Here is a 24,895-nt window from a genome sequence, read left to right on the forward strand (position 1 = left end):
ACCCGCAAAGGCCAGCGGAGGGGCTGCTGGGAGGATGAGCAGCCCTGGGGCCATGTGTGCGCCAGGGAGCAGGTCAGCAACCGAGGGGGTGTCTACAGGGCACCCCCCGGCCTCGGAAAGGAGGAAACCCTGACGTCCTACACCACGATGCAGCCTGAGGACGCTCGTGCACAGGGAAGCCGCGCGCTGACGGACAGACGCTGGACGCGGCCACTCTCGGGGCGGCTGGGGGACAGGGCCCCCCGAGCGTGGAGCACATAGTGGATGCTGGCCCAGGAGCGGGGATCTGCTCCCTTCGGGCAGGAGCGGGCACACGTCCCAGCGGGCGCTGCTGCCGGTCACAGCAGACACACCGCACTCGAGACCCAGGGGGACGGACGGGGCGCCCTCGGATGGCGGGCCCAGGGCGCGGCGGGTACACAGCAGGCAGCCCCCCATGGACCCACAAAACACAGGGCAGGGGAGGATGCAGGGAGGCCCCGCTGCGCAGATCGGAAGAGGCATCACCACGTCACACCTGCAGGTCCGAGATGGGACTGCATCCCCGGGGAGCAGAGGCAGCAGGTGCGAGCGGCTCCTCCGTGCACGCGTCCGGGGTCCAGGCCACCTTCCCTGCCCGGCTCGGCTGCACCCGATCCCCCCACCCCCCAACCCTGCTCTCCCCTGCCCGGCTCTGCTGCACCCTGACCGCCCCTCCTCACTCTCCCCTGCATGTGCACAATGCCCTGGTCTGTGACTGGTTTTGGGGCAGCCAAGTGGCTAAGGCTGTCATGAAAAGTGGTGCCACGTGGACCGCCTGCCCTGCTTTCACGGAGCCCAGAGCCCAGCCCCACCCCTGAAGGATCTCCCCGGGTGTGACTCGTTCCACCCAGCACCAATCAGGCGAGGCCCTTGGTTCTCAAGCCAGCTGCCACGGTTGGTGGCCCCATGTAATTAAAATGCGGTTCCATCAAAGGCCTCATGTAGGGGCACATGCTCTGGAAACCGTGAACCGGGCTGGGGCTGTAGGGACGAACAGACCAGAGGCTCAACACTGCCTCCACACCTCCAGGGGACCCGAGCTTGTCCCCCTCCCTCTGGCAACCCTTGCCTGAAACAAGAGTAGAACTGCCAAGGTGGGTCGGCCAAGCAAGGCAGAGGGGCCCACCAAGCTCACACCCACTGGGAGTTAGCACCAGCCCCGGAACACAAGGGGTGTGCTCTTGACCTGCAAGAGGTCAAGACCTGCAGGAGGTCTGGATACTGCTCTTGACCTGCAGGAGGATCCCAGCTCACGCTGCTGCTGGTGCTCTGGGCCACCATGGCGGGGCGGTGCTGCTGGGCTTTAAGAGACACTCAAGGGCAACCCGACTCCCTGCCAGCACCCAAGGGGCTCACACAGAGGTGATGGACACCAGAACACAGCACAAAAATAACTGGGGTGCAAAATGGAACAGGTCAGACCGCCCGACGGTCACGGAACATGGGTGATGACAAATCCGAATGAAGGGAAGGCCCATGGGCCAAAGACAACGGGGGGCAGGAGCCAGGGGGTGGACAGCTGGGGCTTCTGAGGAGAATGCTGACCGTGCCCGTTCCCTCAGCCTTGCACCCCGTCTCTGGGCCCCCAAGCCAGGGCAGTGACCTAACAGGGACCCTCAGAGCCAGCAGCAGGCCCATGTCCTTCCTCTGTGCCCACAAAGCTGCCACCACCCTGGAAGACCGAGGCTCCACTGGCCTGGGGGGGCTGTGCCGGGGGCTTCCTCCAGTCACCTCCTCCACCCCTGCGCTTCCACTCTCCGGGCCTCTCCCACCACAATCCCCTCCAGCTGGCTAACACATCGCCCCCGCCTTCAGCTGCCGACTATTCAGCTGACGCTCAGGACCTGCACTTGGCCTTCGCCTCAGCCCAGAAGCCCGAGCAGAGTTCTCCTGTAAGACCAGCTACCTTGGGGATCCCTGGGTGGCTCAGCGGTTTAGCGCCTGCCTTTGGCCCAGGGCCGATCCTGGAGTCCCAGGATCGAGTCCCACGTCGGGCTCCTGGCATGGAGCCTGCTTCTCCCTCTGCCTCTGTCTCTGCCTCTCTCTCTCTCCCTCTATGTCTATCATAAATAAATAATAAATCTTAAAAAAAAAAAAAAAGACCAGCTACCCTGCGGTGAAACACGCCCAAAACCGAGGGCCACGGACCTTGCACACAAGGGCGCCTTTCCACGCAAGCGTCAGCCTGGAGGCAGGGGTGGCGCGGGAGACTGTGACCAAGCGAGCGTCCTGGCCCAGGGCCTGTGTCCCTGGATACCCCAGGGGCAGGGAGGAGGGGGCTGTGTGGAGAGCCAGGCCTGACAGGGGAGCCCTGCAAGGACAGGGCCGCGGGCAGGGGTCGGGCCCGCGTCCTCCCAGGCCAGGAGATCTGTAACTGGGTCTGGAGGGCCATTGGCCAGGGACGGGGTGCAGGAGGAGGTCGGCAGAGGTCACCACCTTGTACCTTAAATGGCTGGGAGGGGGCTTGTTCTCCCCCCAGACCCCTGGGCAGCCCCACGCTCTTTACCCTCGGAGCCCACCTCTGCGAAGGCACCTGACCCTCCCCAGGGCACACGCGCGATCTCGGGCAGCCGGAGAGCTAAGCATACCCGGGTTCCAGGTGCGACCACCTGCACCAGCCCTGGGGGGGGGGGGGGGGGGCTGAGGTCGTCGGCACCCAGTGGCTGTCTCCGAGCAGCTTCCAGTACGGAGCTGCACCCCGGAGGATGAAAACCCACCGCAGAGGAGTCGCCTTCCCTGAAGCCCGGCCAAGGAGTACCTGAGATGGGTCCCACAGGTGGGAAGGCCCGTAGCCGCAGCCCCGACTCGCAGCGGAAGCCCGGAAGCCCACATCGCGGGCCCTGAGGGGGGGGCATGGCCAATCATGCCCGGGGGGGGGGGCGGGGGGGAAGGGGCAGGTCCACCAGAGCAAGTCAGGGAGGCGCCGGGAGCCAGGGCCAGCCTGGCCAAAGAGGGCATGCCCAACAAGAAAAGGGGGTGATGGCAGGGACGCCCCTGCGGAGGGGAGATGACAACGGGAGGTCAAGGTGACACTGGGAGCGCCACGGGGGTGAGGGGGGCTCTGGAGGGAGGGGTGATGGTGAGAGGGAAGGGGTGACAGCGAGGGGAGGCAACTGGCAGCCTAGTGAAGGTGGAGCTGGTAGGGGCCCCAAACCTCCTGGGGCGTCCTGTCCCACCCCACAGCTCAGCCTGCACCGAGAACAACGCTGGATGCTGTATCACGGACGACGCTGGAGGGTTTTGCTCTCTTGTACTATTCATGTCTTAAAACAACAGTTGGTAAGACATGTGCCCCAGGCAGAACTTTCGAGAATCCAGACACCGAAACAAGGGGAAGGTTCTGTCCTGGCTCTGAAAGGGAGCATCTACTTACAAATTCCCCAACGATACTGCATGACCAGAATACGTAGACTGATGGGTCAAACTTGGGGCCACCCCACAGCGGGGGATGAGAAAGTCCCTCTCCCAAGGAGCTGAGCAGCAGCGACTAAGGACAGATCTAGAGGGGAGGCATCGCCCTGCCAGGCACTTCCTAAAGGACTGAGGCTCAGGACAACTGGCAAAGTCTACTCACACTCGCGTGCCTCTCTCACTGCACCGATGCCCACAGGACGCACCCGCAAAACAAAACGTCTACCAAGCACCGCACTTCCACTCATTCTGATTCTGTGATGGCCTCCGCGTCACTTAGACCACAAATTACTGTTTCTGTAACAAACAACCGTATTATTCAATTACGGACACCGGCTGAAAGGACCATGCAGGTGGGTGTCGGCTGCAGATGCTTCATCCCTCGAGGACTGGATGCCGCCTGATGTCCAGCAAAGGGGCCGAGTCAATACCAGGACATCCAGACTCTGGAGCCCCGAACAGCTGTCCAGACACGCTTTGTGCACATGCATGAAAAGCATCAGTGAATACTGCCAGTTGGTCCCTTGTACTGGGCTCGGGGATGGGGTCAGACATGCCGGTGGCTAAATTCCCACACAAGGGTCAAGCACAGTGCCCCCCCCCATCAGTGACTCGGGACCCAAGACTCGGGGGTGACTGATGCCAGGCTTCAGCGAGGCAAACACATCTCTTGTGAGGACGCGTTTTCAAAAAACATCAGCTTGGGAAGCAATGAAACAACATCCTTTTAAAGCGTCTGCCTTCGGCTCAGGTCACGATCCCGGGGTCCCGGGATCGAGGCCCGCATCGGGCTTCCTGCTTCTCCCTCTCCCTCTGCTGCTCCCTCTCTTTCTTCCTCTCTCTCTCTGTCAAATAAATAAAATTTTAAAACTTCAAAGAAACGTAACACAGTCTTAACAGAGGAGGAGCTGGGCACGTTACTTCAGCAGGCTTCAGGCTGCCTTGATGATGAGCCCATTTAACTATCCAGTGTGGAACCAGAAATCGCTCAGGAAGCGCATACAGTTCATGACACCATCAGGGATGAAAAGGTTACTGCCAGGCCCCGAGCAAGTCTGGAAAACAAAGGGTCAGGGACACCACTCTGCTCTCCGTTCAGCAGGGGACAGCAGCCCTGGACGGGGAGCATTCCCAGAAGGCCAGCTCCTGCCGCAGGCTCGGGGAGGAGCCTCACAGACGCCCCACACCAGCGCCAGATCTGAATAGAAGGGCACCAGCTGCTTCTGAGCCCCGGAGCCGGGTGTGGCTACCCCACGGCCCCGCACACGGACCAGCTGAGCTCGGCCGCGAACAGCCCAGGAGAGAAGAGTGACAGCTCAGACCACCGAATCCTGCGCGCTCGGGAGCACACACTGACTGCGCTTGTCTGTTTCCCAGTCTCCATGTTGCTAAATAAATACATCTGTTCGTAACACCACGGAGAAACTTGTAAGAAAAAAGCCAACCAAAACAGAACCTCGGTTTCTGAGGCTCGAAGAGCGCTCAGGAAATGGCAGCCCGAAAATGAGACAACTGTCCCAACTATCTTTAAGAAGTTAGATACGCAACCCGCAGGAAAGATGACGATCGCGACACGACTGGCGCGGTGTGAGCGAGCATTCCTGCACATTCGCTGGCAGGAAAACAGCCGACCAGCCGAAAGCTGCGCCTCACCGGGGTGGGTTCCGAGGCAGAGAACGTGGGGAATGGGGAACTGGGTGGAACGTGGGCGGGGCAGCGGCTGTGCACCCTGCAAGGGGGCCCCCAGACTGCAGCCTGAGGCAGCCACAGCCTGCCCCCCACCGGCGGCCGCGGCAGGCTGCGGAGCGCGGCGCTCACTCACTCGTCGCCGTCGGGGCACACGCCGCTGGCCTCGTCGTACTTGGAGCAGTACACGTCCGGGCTGTAGTTGAACGTGCCGTCCCGCCTGCGAAGCGGTCTGCGCCGGCGCTGATTTAGGAAATGCCAATGGAAACAGGTAAATGGCCTGTGCTGGGCGCACTTGTGCTGCACAAACAGGGCGCACTGCTCTGTCCTAAACTCCTTTAGATACCTAAAAAGACAAACAGCGTTGCGGGTCGCTTCCGCCGCCACCGCCGCCGGCGGGCGGCCTCGGGGACTCGAGGGCGGGGACCGGACCCCGCAAGCCAGGTGCCCCAACCTCAGGAGCGGCCGCCCCTCTGCAGGCGGGTAACCCCAAACGGCCGCCCCCGTCCCGGAGCGTTCCTCGGGGCACAGGCACAATCCGCAACCCCGAGCGCAGCCAGCCACCCCGGCCCGAGGTGCGACCCCTCCTCGACTCACGGGCGCCCCCACCCAGCCGCCGGGCCCCAGCGCCGCACAGCGACCCAGGCCCGCCGCGACCCGGGGAGGCAGCCCGAGTCCAGGCGGCCGCGCTTCCCCCGCCCCCCAAGGTGCGACCCCGCGGTGCCGTCTCCCGCCCCGGGACAGGCGCCCCTCCGAGGCCGGGCGGGGGGCGGGGGCGGCGCGGGGCCCCAGGCCCAGGGGCGCGGGGCGCCGGCCGGGAGGCGCAGGGGCCGCCCCCGCCCCGCCGCGGCCCGCGCGGCCACTGACCTGTAGTGGGTCGGCTTCTCCGTCTGCGGGGGGGACCCGCTCAGCGCCGCCGCCGCCGCTTTCGAAACCGACGGCATTTTCAGTCAAAACAATGCAGCGCGCATGCGCCAGGCGGGCCCGCCCCCGCCCCTCCGGATCTCCCCCCGCGCCGAGCCCCCCGCGCCCCCGCCCCGCCCCGCCGACCCCACAACGACCCGGCTACCATCCGGCTGCGCGGGGACACGCCCCCAGCTCCGCGACCCGCCCCCGGGGCACGACCCGGGCCCTGCGCCCCCGGCCGGCCCTCCCCCCGCGCTCCCCCGGCTCGGCTCGCCCCGCGGCGCCCTACGGCAGGTCCCCCGCGCGGGCATCTCGCGCCCTGAGCCCGGCTGGGAGCGGGGGCCGCAGGGGCTGGACGCGGCTGCCTGGGGCCGCGTGTGCGAGACGCGGGCCACAGCCGAGGGCCACCCTGCTGTCCTAGGAGGGGTGCGAACGGGGCCCCAAATTAGATCGTGGTCTCGGCTGCCCCAAGTGAGCGTACGAAACCTGTTTTTCATTGTGCACTTTAAGTGGGCGACGGAACAGCATGTGGATTATGGATCAATAAGGCGGAGTCTTAAAAAAAAAAAAAAACCGCGAGCCGCTGAGGGTCCAGGTGGCGTCAGCGGGAGGGTGGGGGGCTCGCAGGGGAGCAAGCCCTAGCTGCTGGGTCCTGGCTCAACGGACCCTAGGGGGACAGGACGTCCACTGCAGGAGGGAGAACCTGGGCCCAGGACAGTTTGGTGAATATGTGGCAGGAGACATTTTTGAAAATGTTCAACCTGGCTCGCAATTAAAAATTTTCTTAAAAAGCAAATTAAGTTAGAGCCCATGGAGTGGGCAGACAGGTCCCGAGCAGAAACCCCCAATGCTGGTGACCCTGAAGACCGCGTGGCTGAGCAAGATGAGCACAGTACAAAAACAGACGAAAGACAAAAAGGATTTAGTGACCCGTCCACTTGCTGTACTGCTGCCCCTTGGGGGGGGCCCGGCTCACTGTGGCCAGCTGGCCTCAGTCTTCCTCTGCCTCCTCTGGCTGGTGACAAGGCCCACCCATGTCTGGAGCATCACGTCCCAAACCACATAATCCCACCTACAGCACCAAAAGCAGTACTATCCACCCCAGTGCTTTGAAAAGCTGTGTATTTATACGCACAAAAAACAATCGGGAAAAAACAAGTTTCCACGTGGTTTTCTCTAGGTGGCGGGATTATTACAGTTTCCGATTCTCTTCCTTCTGCTTATCACAGTGTCTAACTTTTCCAAATAAACCACATGGCTGTTGTCCTATGAGAATTTTAATTAAAACAAAAAATGATTTTTATTAGGTCTGACCTCTTTTTATTCTCTGCAGGAACGAGAGAGAGAAAAATCAGGGTTCAGGTTTCAATGACTGTTGCTCAAACAGAACAGTTCCCCATCAAACAGATAACCACATGTTCACGTAGAGAAGGGACAGCTCGGATATTTGTTCCTGCCAGGAAAACAATGCAGCCTGAGCTACGTCAGGTCAATCTTTCCACACCTTGGTCTGTCTTTCAGTAAGGGACATACTTGTATGGATCCCACTTCCCTGCCAATCATGGTTTATGAGGTGGGCGGGATGCGGAGACCCCCGGGGAAGCCAGCACACTGCCAGGGAGCCAGCAGCTTCACACACCTGAAGAAAAGAAATCTCCAGGTGACTTTGGCACCAGAGACGTGCAGACAAGAAGCCTTCCACGAGAGGCCTAAGCAAATACAAGCTTCCTTGTGTGCATCTTGCATTTAATTCACAATTGCAGTTTCTTACTAAGCAGTCCTTGAGAGTGTGATCATTTAGATGCCTAAAAACACTCCCTGCAGTTTCTCAAAAGACATACTTCTCAGTCTCAACTCTACTCAGAAAACTGTTACCTTGCTAAAAATAAAAAATAAAAAAATCTGTAGAGCTGAGAAAGTTCATCATTTCTGGCACTGTTTGTAAATCCCACAAAAATCGCTTCTCGGCCTTTTGGCTAAGATCAGGTGTAAATCCCACAAATACCACGGAGACTTCTTTGCTCAGTTCCTACTTACTCTGGGGGAAAAAAAAAACGAAGGAACTGGAAAGGACTCAAAAAGTCTCCCTTTTTGGTTTTTTGGTGTATTTTTTTTTAATAAGATGCAAAAAAGGGGGAGGGGGAAAGGACTGGCTTAATGCCACGTGACCAAATCAAAAGTGTCAGGTTGTTAGTCCGTGAAAGTGACATCCAATCTACGCACTCCGGTAGGCCGCGAGCTGTGAGTCCGGCCCGCGACGGTCTCGGAAGGCGGGTGACGCACCACCTGGCTCCCCAGTGTCACCCGGCTGGCTCTGGAAACGGGATGCTGTTGGAGCGGGGCGCTCCGCAGACCCGGCAGCACACGAGGCGGGCAAAACCTCCACTGCGGATCTGAAAAGGACCCGTCCTTCTGCCGCGGGCGCCGGGCGGCGCTCGAGTGCCCCACGCCGGGGCGCTCGGTCCGCGCGGGGCGGCCTCCGCGAGCACCCCGCTAGCTGCGCGCCCGCTCCCCGGCCGCAGCTCCGGGCTCCCGCGCGCCGTCCGCGGGCTCCGCCGCCTCCTCGCCCAGCACCCGTCTCAACCACCGGTCGGTGCCGGTCTCCTGCCGCAGGAAGCACCAGACCACCAGGGCCATGAGGGTCAGGCTGAAGGGCAGCACCCGCCACCAGGGCCGCTGCTGCCCCTGCCCCAGGGAGTGCTGCACCGACCAGCGCGCCGGGTGCGCCCTACTGGACGAGAACTGGATGGGGCGGTCAGCCTCGTCCTCCTCGTCGCCCTCGGTGGCGCGCGGCGACCGCGGGGTTCGGGAAACCCAGCGCACGAACCTCGCCGCCCGGACGGCCCTGGAACAGAGACAGCCGTGAGCGCGCCCGCCGCCCGCCCCCGCCCCCGGCGCCCCCAACGAGCCGCCCCGCTCACCCGGCTGCCGGCGCGCACAGGACGCCGCTCATCGCGACCCGGCCTCCGCACTCCGCGGCGCGGCCCGCTTGCGTCACTTCCGACGAGCGAAACCGGAAACCGGACGCCGTTCGAGGCCTCGGTTCACGACTCCCGAACGTGGGCCCCCTCGCGCGGCGGAAATGACGCGCGCTCTCAGGCGGCCTCTTCCGTCGCAGCCGGCCGTCCCAGGTTGGCCGCTAGGGCATGCCGGGAAATGTAGTTCGCCCGCTGGCCGGCGGGGACGGAGCCTTGCGGTGCCCGGGTGCTGGGTCCGGCTGCAGCGAGGTCGCGGGCGCCACATGCACCCCGGAGTCCCGTGCCGCTGCGGAACGGCGTCCAGGCGCAGTGCTCCACCTCGGGCCGGCCCCGGGCTGCAGCAGGCTCATGCACGGTCGGGGGGGGGGGCGGGGACCGTGGCCGCGGGCTGTCCCGGGGCTCCCGCTCTGCCCCGAGGGGGGCTGCTGAAGCTCTCGTCCTCGGAGCACACCCGCCTTGGCTCTGCTGCACTTTCCTGGCGGAAGACCCCCGGGGCGTCCGGGCATCGTCACGGTCGTGCAGGGGGTGCCTCAGTGTCCCCAGCAGATTCGCTGCGTCCGCACGCGGCATCCGTGCCCCCGGAGCTCCCCTTTCCTGCACTTGCGCCCGGGCCCCGCCCCCACCCGGGGACAGCCCGGACTGTGGGGCCAGGGTGGCGGCTGGAGATGTTCCCAGCTCAGCAACATCTGGGAGGCCCCCGCACGCCGGAACGGCCCCTCCTGCCCCCGGCAGCTCCGCTCCCAGCCCAGGACCGTGTTGGAGCTGCTGTGTCAACAGAGGCACCTGTGTGCCGGGTCCCCCTCCCTGGGCCCCACCCCACCTGTTCCACCCCGGCGGCGCAGCCTTGCCAGAGAGAGCAGCCCACGATAAGAAGAAAATCGAGAGTTTGATCCGGATCCGAGTTAGGAGAGCTGCCTGGAAGCGGACCTTCGGGGGGAGGAAGTGCGCTGCACAGTGAACTGTCTGCACGAGTCCTGTGCAGGTTTAGATCTTGTAAAAGCTCCGAAGGTTGCAGGTTAGGGTATAGGCGAGAGCTGTGGTGTTAACACTGAGGGATGCGGCCCCTCGGTCACAGAGCACACGTGTGACACAGGTGTGGGCAGGCGTCCTGACTGGGGAGGGCCTCTAAGGTAGCTCCCCGCGCGCATCAGGTCTTTATAGGGACCTCCTCTCTCTCCTCGGCCTCAGAAGCCCACCTGCAATCACCGCCGAGCCAAGTGGCACCCAGGAAAGCCGGGCTCCCTGCCGGGGGGACTCGGACTATGGCAGGAAGGGCCAGCGGGGAAGTCAGTGCTCGGAGGGTGCACGGAGTGGGAGGAGGGAAGGATGGGTGACAAGACCTGGGACAGGTGACCTAGCCTCTTGAGCCTGCGTGTCCGCAGGTGTGGCTGGCCTGCCGGGTGCTCCCCGGGCATGCTGGTCCCCGTACCATGGGGGATGGGACGGCCTGGAGGAGGCGGAGCCCCCCCCCCCCCCCCCCCCGCCCCCGACTGCCGCGGGCCCTCAGGGCACCCTGGCTAGGGTCTGGGAGGAGTGGGTGGGGCATGCTCACAGTCCAGAGCCAGCAAATCCTGGGGCAGCCACGGGACTGTGGGTCAAGCTCTTGGTGAGCAGGGAATGCACCTGAGATTCCCTCTCCCTGTCCCTCTGCCCCCCTTGCCGCGCATGTGCACGTGTGCACTCTCTCAAGTACATGAATCTTAACAAGGGGGACCCTGGGGGGAATCAGGTGGTGATCCCGGGGTCCTGGGATGGACTCCCCAGTGGGCTCCCTGCTCCATGGGGAGCCTGCCACCCCCCCCATTCCCTCTGCTGCTCCCCCTGCTTGTGGTCTCTTTGTCAAATAAATGAAAAATAAATCTAAAATCTTAAAAAAAAAAAAAAGCAAATCCATGTGTCCAAATGACCCCTCCTCTGTCCCCAGTTGCTGCTGCCCCTTGGCCTCAGCGGTGGGTGAAAGCACTATGCGAGAGACAGGTCCTGTAGCATCTTTCTTTTTTTTTTTAAAGATTTTATTTACCTGAAAGAAAGAGCGCAAGGGGGTGGGGGTGGGGGGAGAAATAGAGTCCATGCTGAGCTGGGGCTGGCCGCGGGCCCTCCTGTGAGATGGAAGCGGCCTGCGAGGACAGCAGTGCACTGGGCCACCGCGGGGCCACAGAGGCTCGCGACAGAGCCGACTGTTCAGACTGTTCCGTAGCCGCCTCTGAACCCACAGGGTGCAGACAAGCCCAGACTCCAGATGCACCCAGCAGCTCCGCCTGTGCTGGCCAATGGGAGGGACGCCGACCCCCCCCTCCCCCACACCAGTCTGGAGCCTCCTTCCGGGTGGGACGCGGGACACTGCAGATTGCTGTACCAGGCTGAGCTCTGTGCCCCAAATTCACGCTCACTTGGAGCCTCAGCACACGACTTTATTTGGAAATAGGGTCTCTGCAGGGGAAAGTCAAAGGAGGTCCCCGGGGCCAGGCAGGCCCAGACCAGGGACTGCTGTCCTCCGAAGAGGAGGAGAGACACGACACACGTGGGGGAGGCCACGACCAGCAGGCAGAGACGTGCCCGGGAGCAGCTGGGATCGCCGGCCACCCCAAGGCGGGCAGAAAGGCCTGGAATGGAGTGGAGCCTCCCTGGGCCTGTGGAGGGTGGCCTGCCCACACCCTCACCTCGGACCTGGCCCCCGACGGAGCAGTGCTTCCCACTGTGGAAAATGCCCGGTGCGGGTGCTCCGTGGCGGTGGCCCGGGACTCCGGTGCAGGCAGCAAGCAGCCCAGGCCGGAGCCCCTCGGCCGACACCCTGCTCCTGAGGCGCCCCCGGCAGGTGCTGGGTGACAGGTGCCCCCGGCCGCCAGCGCCACCCGCAGCCTGCACCCCCACCCCCCCACCCCAGAGCCGAGCCAACACCTCGACCTTCATTATCTCAAAGCACACAGATGAACCTCTCTGGGGTGTAATGCCTCGCTGACAGGCGGGGAGGGCCCAGCCTTGGCGTGCCCAGTGCCAGGACTGGTTGGCGGTAGTGCCACCTGAGAGCTGACATATTGGGGCTATTGATTTTCCCCCAGGAAGATCAATACGGGGGTGTGGGGACGGGCAGGTCCAGGCCTTAGGAAGAGCAGAGCGTTTTCCCCGGCGACCAAAACCTGACAACAGGGCTGGGGGCAGGGGAGCCCCAGAGGGCTTGGCACCGCCCACAGCGGAGCTGGCCGGGAGCAGGTTCCGGGGCCTGTGTGGGGCGCAGCCTGGCAGCCCAAGGGCCTCAGTCTCCCCAGCCCCACTGCAGGGGTCCCAGCGGGCCGCAGGAGGCTCGGGATGCCCGCGTCCCTTGGCCTGGCCCCGGCCCCCAGCACCCGACTGGACCTGTAAGGGCAGTGATTCTGGGAAAGTGCGTCTCTCCAGGAACCCAGGGTCCCCTCAGGCCGTCGTACCCCAACCGAGCCCCGTCAGTGACAAAAGCCAGAGTTCAGCCTCCTGCTGGACTCCTTCCTGGGCTCGCCTTGAACGCAGCTTGGGCTCAGGAGGGGCCAGGGTGGGGACGATTCACTGACGCCCCGGCTGAGACCTCACATCTGCTGCTTCGATCCCTCTCATGCCCGTCTCCCTCTTTTACTCCCTCAGGCTGTGCTTTGTGGCCGATCACTGACGACTGGGACTAGTGCAGTAGCACCCTGCCTGGTCTCCAGGCTCAGGCCTCCTTCGTCCAGACGCCCACCCTGCACTGCGCTGCCCACGTTCCTCTTCCTAAACCTTTATCTGCTCTGGTGTGTCCCCTACTCTAAAATTCTCTGTCCCAGGGACACCTGGGCAGCTCAGCAGTTGAACATCTGTCTTCAGCTCAGGGTGTGACCCCGGGGTCCCAGGATCGAGTCCCACGTCGGCCTCCTGCATGGAGCCTGCTTCTCGCTCTGCTTGTGTCTTTGCCCCTCTCTGTGTGTCTCTCATGAATGAATAAATAAAATCTTTAAAACAAAACAAGAGTTCCTTGTCCTAGGCTGGGGTTTCCTACTTGGTCTCTGGTCAGGCAGAAAAAAGCACCAAGATTGTGCCCGCAGGATCGGACCGGGCCTGGCTCTCTGAGGCCAGTCTTCCCGTGGCTGCGCCAGGGCAGGTCCCCAGGGCAGGTCCCCTCGACCGTGGGCCTGCGGCAGAGGCCAGGATGGAGGCGGCCTGGGGGCACAGGTGACACGGGCCCTTGGGAATGGCGAGCCCTCTCGGAGAGAGCCCCATCCTCACCTGGAGATTCGCCTGAGCCCCAGGGGCACAGGTGCATGGCCGGGCTGCCCGGGCTCCCGCGGCTGCAGGAAGGACCAACCCACAGCCCCTTGCATGGCCACCTGGCCCCACATTGCAGCAGACGCTTGGCGCTGGGGGTGTCTGGCGGCTGCTGAGCCCAGGCGGAGGGCTTGGACCAACCCCGGCGTGCCACACAGCCCCAGCCGCTGTGCCCGGGCCTGCGGTGGCGATGGCAGCCTTTGCTGCACGAAGTGGCATGTCCACCGTCCCTGGGGACTGGAGTGAGGACATGTGCGGGGCCTCAGGCGCAGGGGTGCCAGCTCCTGGTGGGCTGGGCCGTTCCCTGCATGCCAGCAGACCAGCCAAGCACAGGAGGAAGCACCTCCGCCGGTCCCACAGGAGGGGACGTTCTCCAGGGCAGGGCCGCGTCTCACCTTAGAGCCCCCGCGCTGTCCGGCCGGGCAGGGCCTCCACGAGGGCTGGAGCCCCCGCCCAGATGGTGCCCCGGGGTCCCTGCGGCCTTCCCTGGGCAGCCGAACCAATGGCACCAACACCCAAGGGCCCACCCCCACCTGGCCTGGCCCTTCCAGAGGAGCAGCAAGGGTGCTGGGGTCCTGGGCTGTCCCCACAGGGCTGATGCAGGGCTGAGCCGGGCCAGAGGGGAACAACACCCCATGGCCAGTGCCACAGGATCGTCGAGCCCTGTGTCTCGGGGCAGAACTGAGGCGGCCCCGAGGCCAGGTTCTGGGCCCCAAGGTGCACACATGGCCCGGACCCTAGGGTGGATGACTGGAGTCCCGGCCTCACCCCGGGACACGGGGAAGGAGCCGTGATGACCAGCGGGCCGTGACCTACAGGCTGCAGCGAGGCCCAGTGAGCCACACAACCCCTGGGTCTCCCTGTGTGAGCCCTGCGCCAGGTAGACCACCGGGTGTCAGACCCCAACAGCTTCAAGGACCCACCATGGCAAGTCACCAGCCTGGCCCAGGTGGGTCCCTTGCCTGGGGGTAGACGCTCCTCTTCCCTGTCACATCCCCAAAGCTGGGCGTCCCAACTCTGAGCTCCTGCACTGGGCCCTCCAAGCACCCCGTGTGTATCGGGGTGTCACCAGGTGGGAGGGAAGCTGTCTCCTGTCTGAAGGGCCCAGGCAGGGCTGGGGGGGCAGCCCTGGAAGGGGGAGGCCGTCGCTGGAGGGGAGATGGGGCACCGGGGCATGCCAGTGGTGGGGGGCTGCCGTCCTGGCCGCGGATCCCGGGCGGCCCTCCAGCAGCCGCCACTTGAGCCTCAGAGGCCAGGACTCAGGCGCCGGGCGGGCTGCTAGGGGGGTGCGAGGCACCTCGCAGAGGCCACGTCCGGTGAAGGGCTGTCCCCCCAGACTTATGTCCACCTGAACCTCGGAATGGAATGTCACATAGGGACTTTGCTGCTGAGATGACCCGGGTGGGCCCAGACTCACGCGGGCGATGGCCGTGCGCCGACGCAGGCGAAGGCTGCAGTGATGGAGCTGCAGCCCCGCTCCCTGCCCGGACCAGGCCCCCGGGGTCCCGCGGAAGGTGGTGAGCGGCAGGAGGGGGTGCAGCGGTGCGGGCCGCAAGGCCCAGGGAAGGAGACTGGGGGCCAGCTTGGACCTCGGGGGCGAAGCCTGTGTGGGGGAGCAGAGGCCACAACACCCCTGCAGCTCTGGATGGGGGGAGCGACAGGAGGCTGGATGCGGGGTGGTCAGTGGTGTGGGGTCTTCCTTACAGCCACGCCTGGGGCAGGGTGGGCCGCAGCACCTGGGGGGACCTGGTGCTGGGAGGGCCCCTGGGGGAGGCCTCCCTTCCCAGGCCGGCATGGAGCACTGTTTACCCAGAGAACTGCGGAAGCAGGATGTCCTCTAGAGAAGGCTACTCCAGAAGTCAAAATAGCATGAAATTTAATTTTCCGCCTATTTGACAAGGCTTGGTCTGAGTCCCCATCAGCGGCTGAGATAAGGGTCCTCGGCCCCGGGTGTGAGCCAGCTGGACCTGCAGCAGACACTCTACGGTCCCCGGGCAGGTTGGGGCTCCCCCCGCAGGGCCCTGGTTGCTGGGCGCTAAAGCAAACGGGCTCTATTTGCCCAGTCTGCGATGACAATGCCGTCACCAAATATTTGCCAGGCCGGCCGGTCGCAGAGCCCGGCTATAAATGCTTGGGCCCAGGTGGAGGTGGGCCTGCCCCGCAGGAGCTGCAGGCCTCAGCAGGTAGGAGCCGGCCTGGGCCGTGGCCAGGAGGGCGCTGGCACTGGCCACAGGGGTTCCTCCCCCACCCCTCCCCTCCTGGGAAAGCCGGGGCCTCCTGGCCAGGTAAGCTGTGCGGATCCCCCCAGGACGGCCACCCGTGGAGCTGGGGGTACGCATAAGGCAAGGGGCGGGGCTGGGGAGGGAGGGAGCCAGAGGCTGGGGTACGCCCCCCCTCCCCCACAGGGAATGGCGGGAGGGGGCCCTGCCCTCCCCAGGTTGCCTGACTCTGAGCAACGCCGGGACTCGCCCAGCCTCCCTGGGGTGGGGGTTCTGACAAGCTGGGAACCCCCTCTCCCTCTCCTCAGAGCCCTACCTTTCTTCCCTTCCTGCCAATGGGGGCATCCTGGCTGCGAGCTGCCCCGGCACCCGTCCCCAGGAGCCACAGTCACCTCCCCCAGGTGCCACCCCGCCCACCTCGCCCTGGCTGAGCCGCAGACCCACACACCCTCCCTGCATCCCGCCACCCCCCAAGCCCCGGGATCCCGGGTTTCTTTCACCCGCCCGGGCAGGGAGGGCAGGAAGCCTGGGGCTGGCACTGCCTTCACTACGCCCCGCGGCCCTGAGCCTATCCCCGACTCCCGAGGCCTCCAAGGCCACCAAGGCTCTGGGCCCTGGACCTAGTGCCCTGGTGGAGGCAGTCAGGCTCGGCTCCCAGGGGCCGCCTCAGGGGGCAGGCCCCTGGATGCAGAACCATCCCTGCACCCCTCTGGCGCCCGCCCCCCAACATCTCTCCAAACCTGAACCCCGGGGCTTCTGAACACGGCGCCATCCAAGCGCAGGGGGGAGCGACAGCTAACCTGCCCCCATTCGCCTCCTCCGCAGCCGCACCTGCTGCCCCCGGAGCTCAGGCTAAGGAGATGGCCGCAGGTGTGATCCGGCCTCTCTGTGACTTCCAGCTGACCCTGTCCACCCGCCGGCCCTTCCTGCCCCCAGACCCTGAGCCCCAGGGCCCTTCTGAGGACGAGGAAGAGGAGGAGGAGGAGGAGGAGGAGGAGCAGCCGCAGGCAGAGGGGCTGGGGGGCCGCAGCCCGGCACTCCAGGCCTCGGCGTGGGCCCCCGAAGCAGCCCCTCCAGGGCCCAGCAGCCCCGAGACGCCCCTGCAGCTGCTGCGCTTCTCTGAGCTCATCAGTGGCGACATCCAGCGGTACTTCGGCCGCAAGGACAGGGGGCAGGACCCGGACGCCTGCGACATCTATGCGGACGACAGCTCGGCCCGGGACCCCCAGGGTGCTGACGTGGCACGCCTGGCCCCCGGGGGGGCCCCAGACGGCGATGAGGCCGCGGAGCCCGGGGTCCTGTCCCCCAGGGGTCCCGAGGGGTGTGCGCGCGGGCTGGGGCCCCTGGCTGAGCTCTTCGACTACGGGCTGCGGCAGTACCCAGGGCCCGGGGCACCCGGCCGGCGGCTCAGGCTGGAGCGCAAGTATGGCCACATCGTCCCCATGACCCAGAGGAAGCTGCCTCTGTCCTTCTGGGAGGAGCCGGCCCCCAGTCCCCTGGGCCTGCTCCACCCCGGCACCCCCGACTTCAGCGACCTGCTGGCCAGCTGGGCAGTGGAGACGGGCCCCGAGTTGCCCGGGGGAGGGGCCCCGGCCCTGGACGGTGCGCAGCTGGCCGAGGCCTAGCAAGTGGGCCGGGCTCCGTGGGGCATGTGGGGGCGGCACATGTCGCCTTCCCTAAGGTGCGCGGACTGTCACTGCTCTCTCTGGAGCCACAGGGCCTTGCGACCACGCTGGCTGCCAGCAGGACAAGTCAGCTCAGGTAGGGGGCCTCCTGGGCCATCCAGGGCCTGGAGCTGCCACCACCACAGGCCGCCCGGGCAGGGAAGGGGCAGGAGCTGCAGTCCCAGGCCCCCCGGCCCTTAGCCCTCGGAGCTCTGCCCCCAGGAGGGGAGGACCGGGCAGGAGCCCCGCCCCCCAGAAGCTGTGGGCTCAGGGGGTCTACACGCCGGTGCTCTGTGCAAGGCCCACGCGCCCCCCAGAGCAGCCCCGAGGTCCCAGGTGGGCAGCAAAGCTCTCCCCGCTGCCTGCCCCCCTGGCTGGTCCTAGGGCGGCCCCTCCTCCAGGCCCCGCGGCAGGTGGCAAGGCCAGCTCCTGTGGGATGAGCAAGGCTTTTCTTGGAGGCAGGAACAGGGGTGCTGCCTGAGTGTGTGAGCAAACACGCTGTTTGCTCCCTAGATTAGGGCAGGAAGAGCCACTTCCTCTGCTGGCCACCGTGCAGGTGTGAAGGGCACAGCTGGCGGCCCAGAGCCAGGGGCCGAGGGACCCTGAGCCTGTGCCTGCTGGCCCTCCAGGGGGCTGCATGGAGTGGGTGGGGCCCTGAGACACCGAGGCCTGGGCAGGACGGCCTGCGGCTGGGCAGGGCCCGGCCAGGCGGGAGCTGCGGGACGCTGGGCGTGTGTCCCTAAGCCCTGGGTGCGAGCTCGGCACTCTGACAGGTACAAGAGCTGGCACATTTATTTCTGAGAAAGGGGCAAGGCTGTGAGCCAGCGGGCAGGCCCCCAGCCGAGGGGCTTCTGTGGGAACGTGCTCGGCCTCCGCGGGGCCACCAGGCTCATGAGGACCGCCTTCCACTGAAGCCACCTGCCCGGAGACGCAGCTCAGGCCCACCGGCCTGGGGGCCTCCCCAGCCCCGCCCCAGGCCCGGAGGGGTCCCCGGAAGGTGGCTGCCCACTGCACCCCTGCCCACCTCACGGTCTGATACACGCCCCAGCGGTTCATGGAGACCGCCTCTCCCAGGGCCGAGTCCTTGATGAAGAACTGCTGCCTCCCCAGGGACACAAGGACCCTCCTGCTGCCCAGCGTCAGGGCCCACGGACCCTCGTCACTCTGCAGGCGCAGGACGCTCTCCCGCAGACTGGCCATCTCCTCCATGCGCTGAGGACAAGGGCCCGTGAGGAGCGGCCCGCGCAGGAATGCAGGAATCTGGCCGGATGGGACAGGATGGGACAGGACAGGGTGGGATGGGACGGGGCAGGACGGGGCGGCCAGCAAGATTTCTCTCTCCAGAAAAACCAGGCTCTTATCTAGCAGGAGACCCTGCTGGGGCCGGAGGCGCAGACACAGGGACGTGGGGAAGCCCAGAAGTGAGCCGGCAGGGGTGAGGGGCCGGGAGCCTCCTGGGGCCTCGGGGTGGGGTGGACTCAGGGCTCCTCTCACCAGTCTGGTTTCTGTATTAAACTTGAGGTTCTGGATGGTTCTGTTGTCCTGGATGCTGGTCTCCAGTTTCATTATTTGGTTCTGAAACTAAAGGCAGCCTGCTGTGTGTTGACCCAGATGCGGCAAGTCTGCCCGCCGGTCAACGGCCCCCGCCCAGTCACTGGGGGCAAAAGCCAGCCTCTAACACGTGTCCCTGGCCCCCTGGTGGGGACCAGGGGCCTGGCCAGTGCTCAGGCCAGCTCCTGTCCTGTGACTGCCCACCCCCAGCATTTGGGGGCCGCAGGCCAGGCAGGTACCCCCACTTCATGCCGGCTCTGTGAGCCCCTCAACCTCGGGTGTCTGGGGCCCCCAGGAACCCCAGTGCTGGGGGTGACGGGCACAGGGGCTCCAGGGGTACCGTGGCCAGCTGGCCCTGGATCTCGGCGATCTTCCGCCCGGGGTTTCCCTCCTTGAGCAGCTGCACAGATGAGAGCACCGCAGCCAGCTCCTGCCGCACGGCCTCGACCTCGAACTCTCTGTGGGAAGAGGAGGCTCTGCGTGGGTGCAGCCAGTGGGGAGGAGGGCAGGCCTGCAGGGGTACAGGCTCAGTGTGGCCTCCTCTGCAGGGGGACCTGGCGGTCCCCAGCGGGGGACAGAGCGCAAAGCTCAGGGGTCTGTGTGGGCTGTACCTGGTGGGGGGTCCCAGGGCTGGGGTGCAGCAGGCCGTGAGCCCAGCAGAGCTCGCTGCAGCCCCGCAGGCCGGGGCCACGAGCTGGGGCCTCACCTGGCTTTGCCCTCAGCCGAGATCCTGAGGTCTGAGTCACTCTTGCGCAGGACACACTTGTCGGAGACAGCCTCTATCTGCAACAGACGCAGAGTGGGCGGGCGGCCCGGGGGCGGAGCAGGGCTGAGGGACCGCGGCCCTGGCCCTCACCCACCTGCCGGGGCAGGCTGTCCACTCGCTCCCACACCTCCCTCAGACGCGCCTCGGCCTCCTTCCGACACTGGACCAGGCCTTCCAGGGATTTCTGCTCCAAGCCTTCCCACTCCCTCTTGGCCTGGAACACAGACCCCAGTGAGGACCGAAGCTGGGGGCCGGAGGGGTGCCGACAGGTGGATGGGGCCTCCTGGAGCCAGAGTTGGACCCAGCAGGGTGGAACCTGTGCAGCCGAGCGCTCCACACGGTCTGGGCAGGATGCTGGGGCAGCGCGGCCAGCTGCTCTCTAGGGACCTGGCTGCTCCGGGCAGCACCACCAGGCTGAGCAGAACGACATCTGTGAGGCCTGGCTTGGCCCCCGCCACCCAGAGTCAGCAGCGACTGGGACCGCCAGCCCGCCCGCGGCCGCAGGAGAGGGGCCTCGGGGAGGCCGGGGGCACCCGCTCCAAGGTCATAGTGGACATGCGTGCGCAGCAGCACGTCCTGTGTTGCCCAGCAAGGTGACGACTCAGAGTCTGTCAGCTGACGAACAGACAAACTGGTCGCACACTGTCTGGAAACCCTTGTAGGAAACATCCAGAATAGGCAAATCCACAGAAGCAGGAGGCAGAGCAGTGGGCAGCGGGGGCCGCGGGGTGGGCTGTGCCCACAGGCCACATTGGACTTCCCGTGCGGCACCAGAGATGGGCAAGGGACACGGCGGGCAGTGGTGCAGCCTGAGCTCATGCAGAGCCACCGAGCCCCACGCTTCAAGGGTGGATGCTCAGGCGCGGGGACTCCGGGTCAACGACACGGTAACAAGGAGGGGAAAGAGGCCGAGGGCAGGGCTACCTTGCCGGCCACCCCACCCCCCGGCTCCGCGTGCACCTCGCTCAGCCGCAGCCTAAACATCTGTTCCTGCAGGTCCAGCCTCCAGCTCAAGGCCACGAAGTGGTCACTCAGGTCCTTCACCTGCTTCCCCAGCTCGGCCAGGGACTCCTCCAGGGCCCGGCTCTTTTCTCGGAGCTGCAGGGGAGGTGGGGATGGGCTGAGTGTGGCCGCCTGGGGAGGGGGCACCCCACAGGGAGACTGACCCGGCCCCACACCTCACCAGCTGCAGCGCGCCGTGTGCCTCCTGCTGGGCCAGCTCGCCAGCCAGCTGCACGGCCGCCAGGCTCTCCTGCACGTAGGCAGCCAGCTCCCCGGCCCGGCTCTCCTCCGCCTGCCCCTTGCTGTCCCTGCAGGTCGGTGCCGAGATGGACTGTCCCTCAGCTGAGGCTGTCCCCTCGCAGGCGGGGCCAAGGATGGGGCCTGACAGCTGGCTCCAGACCGTCCAGGGGACCCCAGGGAGCAGAGGGTCGTGCAGGCTCCCCCGCAGGGGAACAGGAGGTCCCCCAGGGGCCGTGCTGCCTCGGGACTGGGCGAGGAGGCCGGTCTCAGGGGAGAAAGGGGCCTTGGACACGCACCAGGCCTCCTGCTCGGCCAGGAGGATGCGGTTCAGTGACACCTGGTTCTGGTGCACAAACTTGGTCAGCTGGGTCACGGCCTGGTCCAGGTCCCGGCACTGTTCCAGCAGGCGGCACTCTTCCTGCTGCTGGGCAGGGGTGGCCCTGAGCCCGCGGGGCCCCCAGCCGCCCCCTGGAATCCTCGCACTGCCCCCGCGGGGCCCCGAGCTGCCCACCTCCTGCTGCCCCTGCAGGGCCTGTGCACGCTCCTCCGCCAGGTCCTGCAGCCTCTGCCACCTGCTGTCCAGCTCCCCCCGCAGGCTGCTCTCCGCCTTCAGCCGGGTGCTCTCTGAGGCCTTCATTCTCTGTGGGGAGACGGGCCCGCGTGGTGAGCAGGGGCGTGGGGGGCACGGTACAGCCGCAGGCCCGCGGGCCCCCACCTTCTCCAGGGCCAGGAAGCTCTTCTGCAGGAAGCCGCACAGCTTGGACTCCCTTTTCAGGAAACGGAGGCTCATCTCCTCACCGAGCTTGGTCACCTGGGCCTGTGGGAGGTCAGCACAGTCGCCATGTGGTCTGATTGTCCTCGTCTGTCCCCTGCCGGCCCGCCCCCAGCGCCCGTGCCATCCGGGACTTGTTTTCTTGCCCAACCACGTCTGTCACAGAGGGCCCTGGGTGCTGTGTCCCCCGCGGCCCCTGATCCGAGCAGAGCTGGGCCCACCACACCCTCCCCAGGGCGGAAAGCAGGCAAGGCCAGGGCCACACGTCCCCCCAGAGGGCCAGGCCAAGGTCATGTGGGGCCCGGATACACCTGGTGCTCACACGGACCGCCAGATGTCACCTGCGGAGGGGGTCACAGCAGCCTGAGCCGGGAGCCTCAGTCGGGGAAGCTGAGTGAACATGAGGGCACGCATAGGCACACACCATGCCCTCGCGCTCCAGGACCAGAACGGGCCCCTCTCTCCTCCCCGCCTGCCCCCTTCCAGCTGCATCAAGGGTCCGAGTGTGCCAGAGATGAGGAGTGAAGGCCGGCGGACCCGCTCACATGGCTGCAGGGCAGGGGCACCCCGAGGCCCCACCAGCCTGGCACCCCATGCAGGGTGGTCTGCAGGAAGCAGGGGGGTGGCAAGCTGTCTCTGTGATGAGCCCAGGGGCAGATGTTTTAAGTTTATGGGATGTGGGGTCTGTGTCACAGTTCCTGGGCTCTGTGCTTACGCTGCCAAAGCAGGAGTGGACGTGAGTAGGGGTGGCCACGTGCCAATAAAACTTTATGAAAACAGGTGATGGCCACCGTTTGCTGACCTGGGCCTGGAGGGCACGTGGGGAAGAGGCAAGCTCTCCACGTGCATCCTGGTGCGCCAGGAATCCCCAGGCCCAGTGCCTCCTGGAGCTCCAGGCCGCGGCGGTGGGCAATACCTCAAGGGAGCCAAGGCATGAGCTTCCCGACGGGCACCGGGAAGGGGGAGGCCATGGGAGCCAGGCAGCCGAGCTATGTGGGCAGCAGCTGGGCAGCACGGCCAGCGCCCCCACCCTCTGTGTGTGTACCGCGGTCCCTGGCCTCTGTTTGCAGAGCAGTGGGGGCTGCGTCTGGAGGCTGCCTCCCGTCCCCTGCCCTGCCTGCTGGGGTCTCACACAGGAGGGGAACCTGCAGCGGCCCAGGGGCCGGGCCAGCCCCCAGAGCGACTGACGAAGGGGCTTCAGGGTTACGCTGTTCTATTTCCTGATCTGAGTGCTGGTCACAGGACGGGGACAAGGACCTGTGGTGGAGATGCTGCCAATGGGGGAGCTCCCAGGATAAAAGACGAGCTCCGTCTTGGTGCTGCCCCAGTTGGCGCGGCCGCTGGGTGCCTGAAGTGTGGCTTCTGTGACCGAGAGGCCTCAAACCTCAGCTGATTACCAGACAGGGCCACTCGTGGCTGGGGGCCTCGTGCTGGACCACACAAGACCTCGGGGTCACCCCTGGGTCCCATGCCGTGGGCGGGGCGGGGGCGCTCGCTGGCCTGGCTGCCCAGATGCCAGAGCCCTGCTGGCCCCCCCGGTACCTGCATCCTGGCCACCTCATGGTCCACCCTCTTGCTGGCCTCGTCCTGGCTCTTCTGCAGGGCGCTGCAGGCCGCTTCCCGCAACTGCTCCTCTTGCTCCAGCTTCCCAGCCAGCTCGGCCCACCTAGGACAACGGCGGCAGGTCACATCAGTGCGGCCGGCCAGGGGGCCCGGCTGGGGAGCAGCAGGGAGGGTGGCGGGGATGTCAGCCACTGGAGTTCTTCCCAGGCCCGGGCCCACCCACAGGCCAGCTAGGCAGGAGGCCCCCACAAGGAGGTGGGAGCGGACAGGGGTGGGGACCCTGGGCTGCAGCCTCTTCCTCAGTGTCCACGGCAGGGGGGTCTGAGCCCTCCACCTTGTCCACCAGCCGCCCAGCGCCAAGGGCGAGGGGACGCCTTCCCCGCGGACTCCCACCCGCCGAGCGCACATGCAGGGCCCAGAGCCAGCCCCCCCGAGGGAGGCGGGCGGCGCCCACCTGAGGCTGGCCTCCTGCTCCGCGTCCTTCCGCTCAGAGTCCTGGAGCACCTGCTTCCTCCTGATCTGAGTCAGCGCCTCCCGGACCTCCACCAGCCTGGCACACAAGAGCTGCTGCCGCCTGGGGCCTGCCCTGGGGCTGCCCTCGGTGCTCAGGTGCCCAGGGGCGCTGCTGGCAGCTCCCACCGCGGTCCACACCCACACCGTTCCAAGCGGGGCCCCGGCTGCACTCTTGAGCGAGAGCACTAGCAGGGGGCAGGCTGGTGCCCTGCTGTCCCGCGCGGCCACTGCTTTCCCGCGACCCCCACTAAGGCCTGCGCCACTGGTGGCGGGGGGGAGGTACCTCTTGTCCAGGGTCTGCATGTGGTTCTGGTTCTGGTTCTGGGCACCAGGGCACTGTGAGGGAGGCAGTGGGGCGGAGACTCGCAGCCCAGCCAGCACAGACCAGCCCCGGGCCTGGAGCCGGGGAGCCCGGGCATGCACGGCGCCAGCTCACCTCCAGGGCCTCCTTGTCGGGCGCCTGGGCCGCCTGCTGCACGTCCTGCTGCAGCCTCTTGAGCTCTGCGTCCTGCAGCTGCCCGCAGGCCCGCAGCTGGAGCATCTCCCGGAGCAGGCTCAGCATGGCTCGCTCGCAGCGGTCCTTGTGTCCCCGCAGGGACGCCACCTCCGCCTGCAGGTCGGCCACCCTGCCGGGGTGAGGAGCAGGCTGCGTCGGGCTCGCGTGCTAGGGGGTAGGGGGATTGGGGGGTGATGCGGCTCCTCCCCCCGCCGAGGCTCACCACTGCTCCAGCTGCCTCCAGTGCCCAGGCGAGTCCCGCTCCGGGACGGAGGTGGCGGATGCCAGGTGGCTGGACTCATAGTTCTCGGAGATCTCCTCCAGGCTCAGGAGCTCGGGGCTGGCCAGTCCTTCCTCCGGGGGGAGCCCCGGGTCCCCCAGGGTGACAGTATTCGTTTGGGAAAGGGGTGAAACCCCCGACGAGGGGTTGCTAGCAGCCAGCTCCGCAAGAAGGTGCCTCCGGGCTGCTGGAGGGGGCTGGCTCCCGGTGGAGCTTAGGGCACAGGGACCCCAATCACTGTGGTGACCGAGCGTGTGCACCAGGCTCACCCTGGCCCATCCGGCGGAGTCACAAAGCCTGGTCCCCGGAGAGCTCGGCTCCGGCTGCCCGACCCCAGGGAATGCAGCTCAGAGGCCCCAACCCCGGCCTGAGGACACGCAGCACCCACACGCAGTAGTAGGACAGCGTCCTGCCTGCCCAGCCTGAGGAGGCCCCTGGGCACCAAGGACGCCCCGCGGCCCACACCCCTGCACGGGTCCCTCCCTACACTGTCTTCCTGGCCCCACCTCTGTGGCCCAGGCTCACCTACACGGCATCAGCCACTGCCCAGAGGCCCTGGAC

At 65.9% G+C, this 24,895-nt stretch overlaps 4 protein-coding genes across 6 annotated transcripts in view; 1 reads left to right on the plus strand and 3 right to left on the minus strand.

The window, feature by feature from the left end:
- UNKL (unk like zinc finger) overlaps positions 1–6,101 on the minus strand; it is a 30,184-nt gene extending 24,083 nt beyond the window's left edge. For 2 of the 3 annotated variants that reach the window (XM_055339993.1, XM_055339992.1), the window contains exons 1-2: positions 5,986–6,101; positions 5,255–5,464 (exon numbers count right to left, since the gene is read on the minus strand). In XM_055339993.1, coding sequence (XP_055195968.1) covers positions 5,255–5,464; positions 5,986–6,062 — 287 coding nt within the window. In that variant the 5' untranslated portion in view covers positions 6,063–6,101. The remainder of the gene's footprint in view (positions 1–5,254; positions 5,465–5,985) is intronic. The other variant, XM_055339994.1, reaches the window with a different exon arrangement.
- Positions 6,102–7,321: 1,220 nt separating this feature from the next.
- Positions 7,322–9,081, minus strand: LOC129519473 (ubiquinol-cytochrome-c reductase complex assembly factor 4). Its single transcript, XM_055340000.1, has 2 exons — positions 8,946–9,081; positions 7,322–8,869 (listed from the first exon to the last, which is right to left on the minus strand). Exons 1-2 carry the CDS (start codon positions 8,975–8,977, stop codon positions 8,518–8,520), a joined length of 384 nt encoding a protein of 127 aa, XP_055195975.1. The 5' UTR covers positions 8,978–9,081; the 3' UTR covers positions 7,322–8,517.
- Positions 9,082–15,517: 6,436 nt separating this feature from the next.
- PERCC1 (proline and glutamate rich with coiled coil 1) lies at positions 15,518–17,353 on the plus strand. The gene is made up of 2 exons (XM_055340001.1): positions 15,518–15,553; positions 16,313–17,353. Exon 2 carries the CDS (start codon positions 16,348–16,350, stop codon positions 17,110–17,112), a length of 765 nt encoding a protein of 254 aa, XP_055195976.1. The 5' UTR covers positions 15,518–15,553; positions 16,313–16,347; the 3' UTR covers positions 17,113–17,353.
- Positions 17,354–17,878: 525 nt separating this feature from the next.
- On the minus strand, positions 17,879–24,613 carry CCDC154 (coiled-coil domain containing 154). Its single transcript, XM_055340659.1, has 17 exons — positions 24,604–24,613; positions 24,278–24,518; positions 23,995–24,184; positions 23,842–23,894; positions 23,500–23,595; positions 23,025–23,148; positions 21,426–21,527; positions 21,222–21,350; positions 21,007–21,131; positions 20,652–20,778; positions 20,429–20,566; positions 19,563–19,682; positions 19,409–19,485; positions 19,043–19,160; positions 18,646–18,732; positions 18,176–18,363; positions 17,879–18,069 (listed from the first exon to the last, which is right to left on the minus strand). Exons 1-17 carry the CDS (start codon positions 24,611–24,613, stop codon positions 17,943–17,945), a joined length of 2,052 nt encoding a protein of 683 aa, XP_055196634.1. The 3' UTR covers positions 17,879–17,942.
- Positions 24,614–24,895: the final 282 nt, after the last annotated feature.

Source organism: Nyctereutes procyonoides, unplaced genomic scaffold, assembly GCF_905146905.1.
Source record: "Nyctereutes procyonoides isolate TBG_1078 unplaced genomic scaffold, NYPRO_anot_genome, whole genome shotgun sequence".
NCBI lineage: Eukaryota > Metazoa > Chordata > Mammalia > Carnivora > Canidae > Nyctereutes > Nyctereutes procyonoides.

Bases quoted from the DNA above. Each gene is read 5' to 3' on its own strand.
- LOC129519473 (XM_055340000.1), bottom strand. From the start codon at position 8,977: ATGAGCGGCGTCCTGTGCGCGCCGGCAGCCGG. The intron at 8,870-8,945 runs GTGAGCGGGGCG...TCTCTGTTCCAG, and splicing joins CTGTGCGCGCCGGCAGCCGG to GGCCGTCCGGGCGGCGAGGT.
- PERCC1 (XM_055340001.1), top strand. From the start codon at position 16,348: ATGGCCGCAGGTGTGATCCGGCCTCTCTGTGACTTCCAGCTGACCCTG.
- CCDC154 (XM_055340659.1), bottom strand. The intron at 23,596-23,841 runs GTACCTCCCCCC...CTTGTGTGCCAG, and splicing joins ATGCAGACCCTGGACAAGAG to GCTGGTGGAGGTCCGGGAGG. The intron at 19,683-20,428 runs GTGCACGCGGAG...TCTGTGTTCCAG, and splicing joins TTAGGCTGCGGCTGAGCGAG to GCCAAGAGGGAGTGGGAAGG.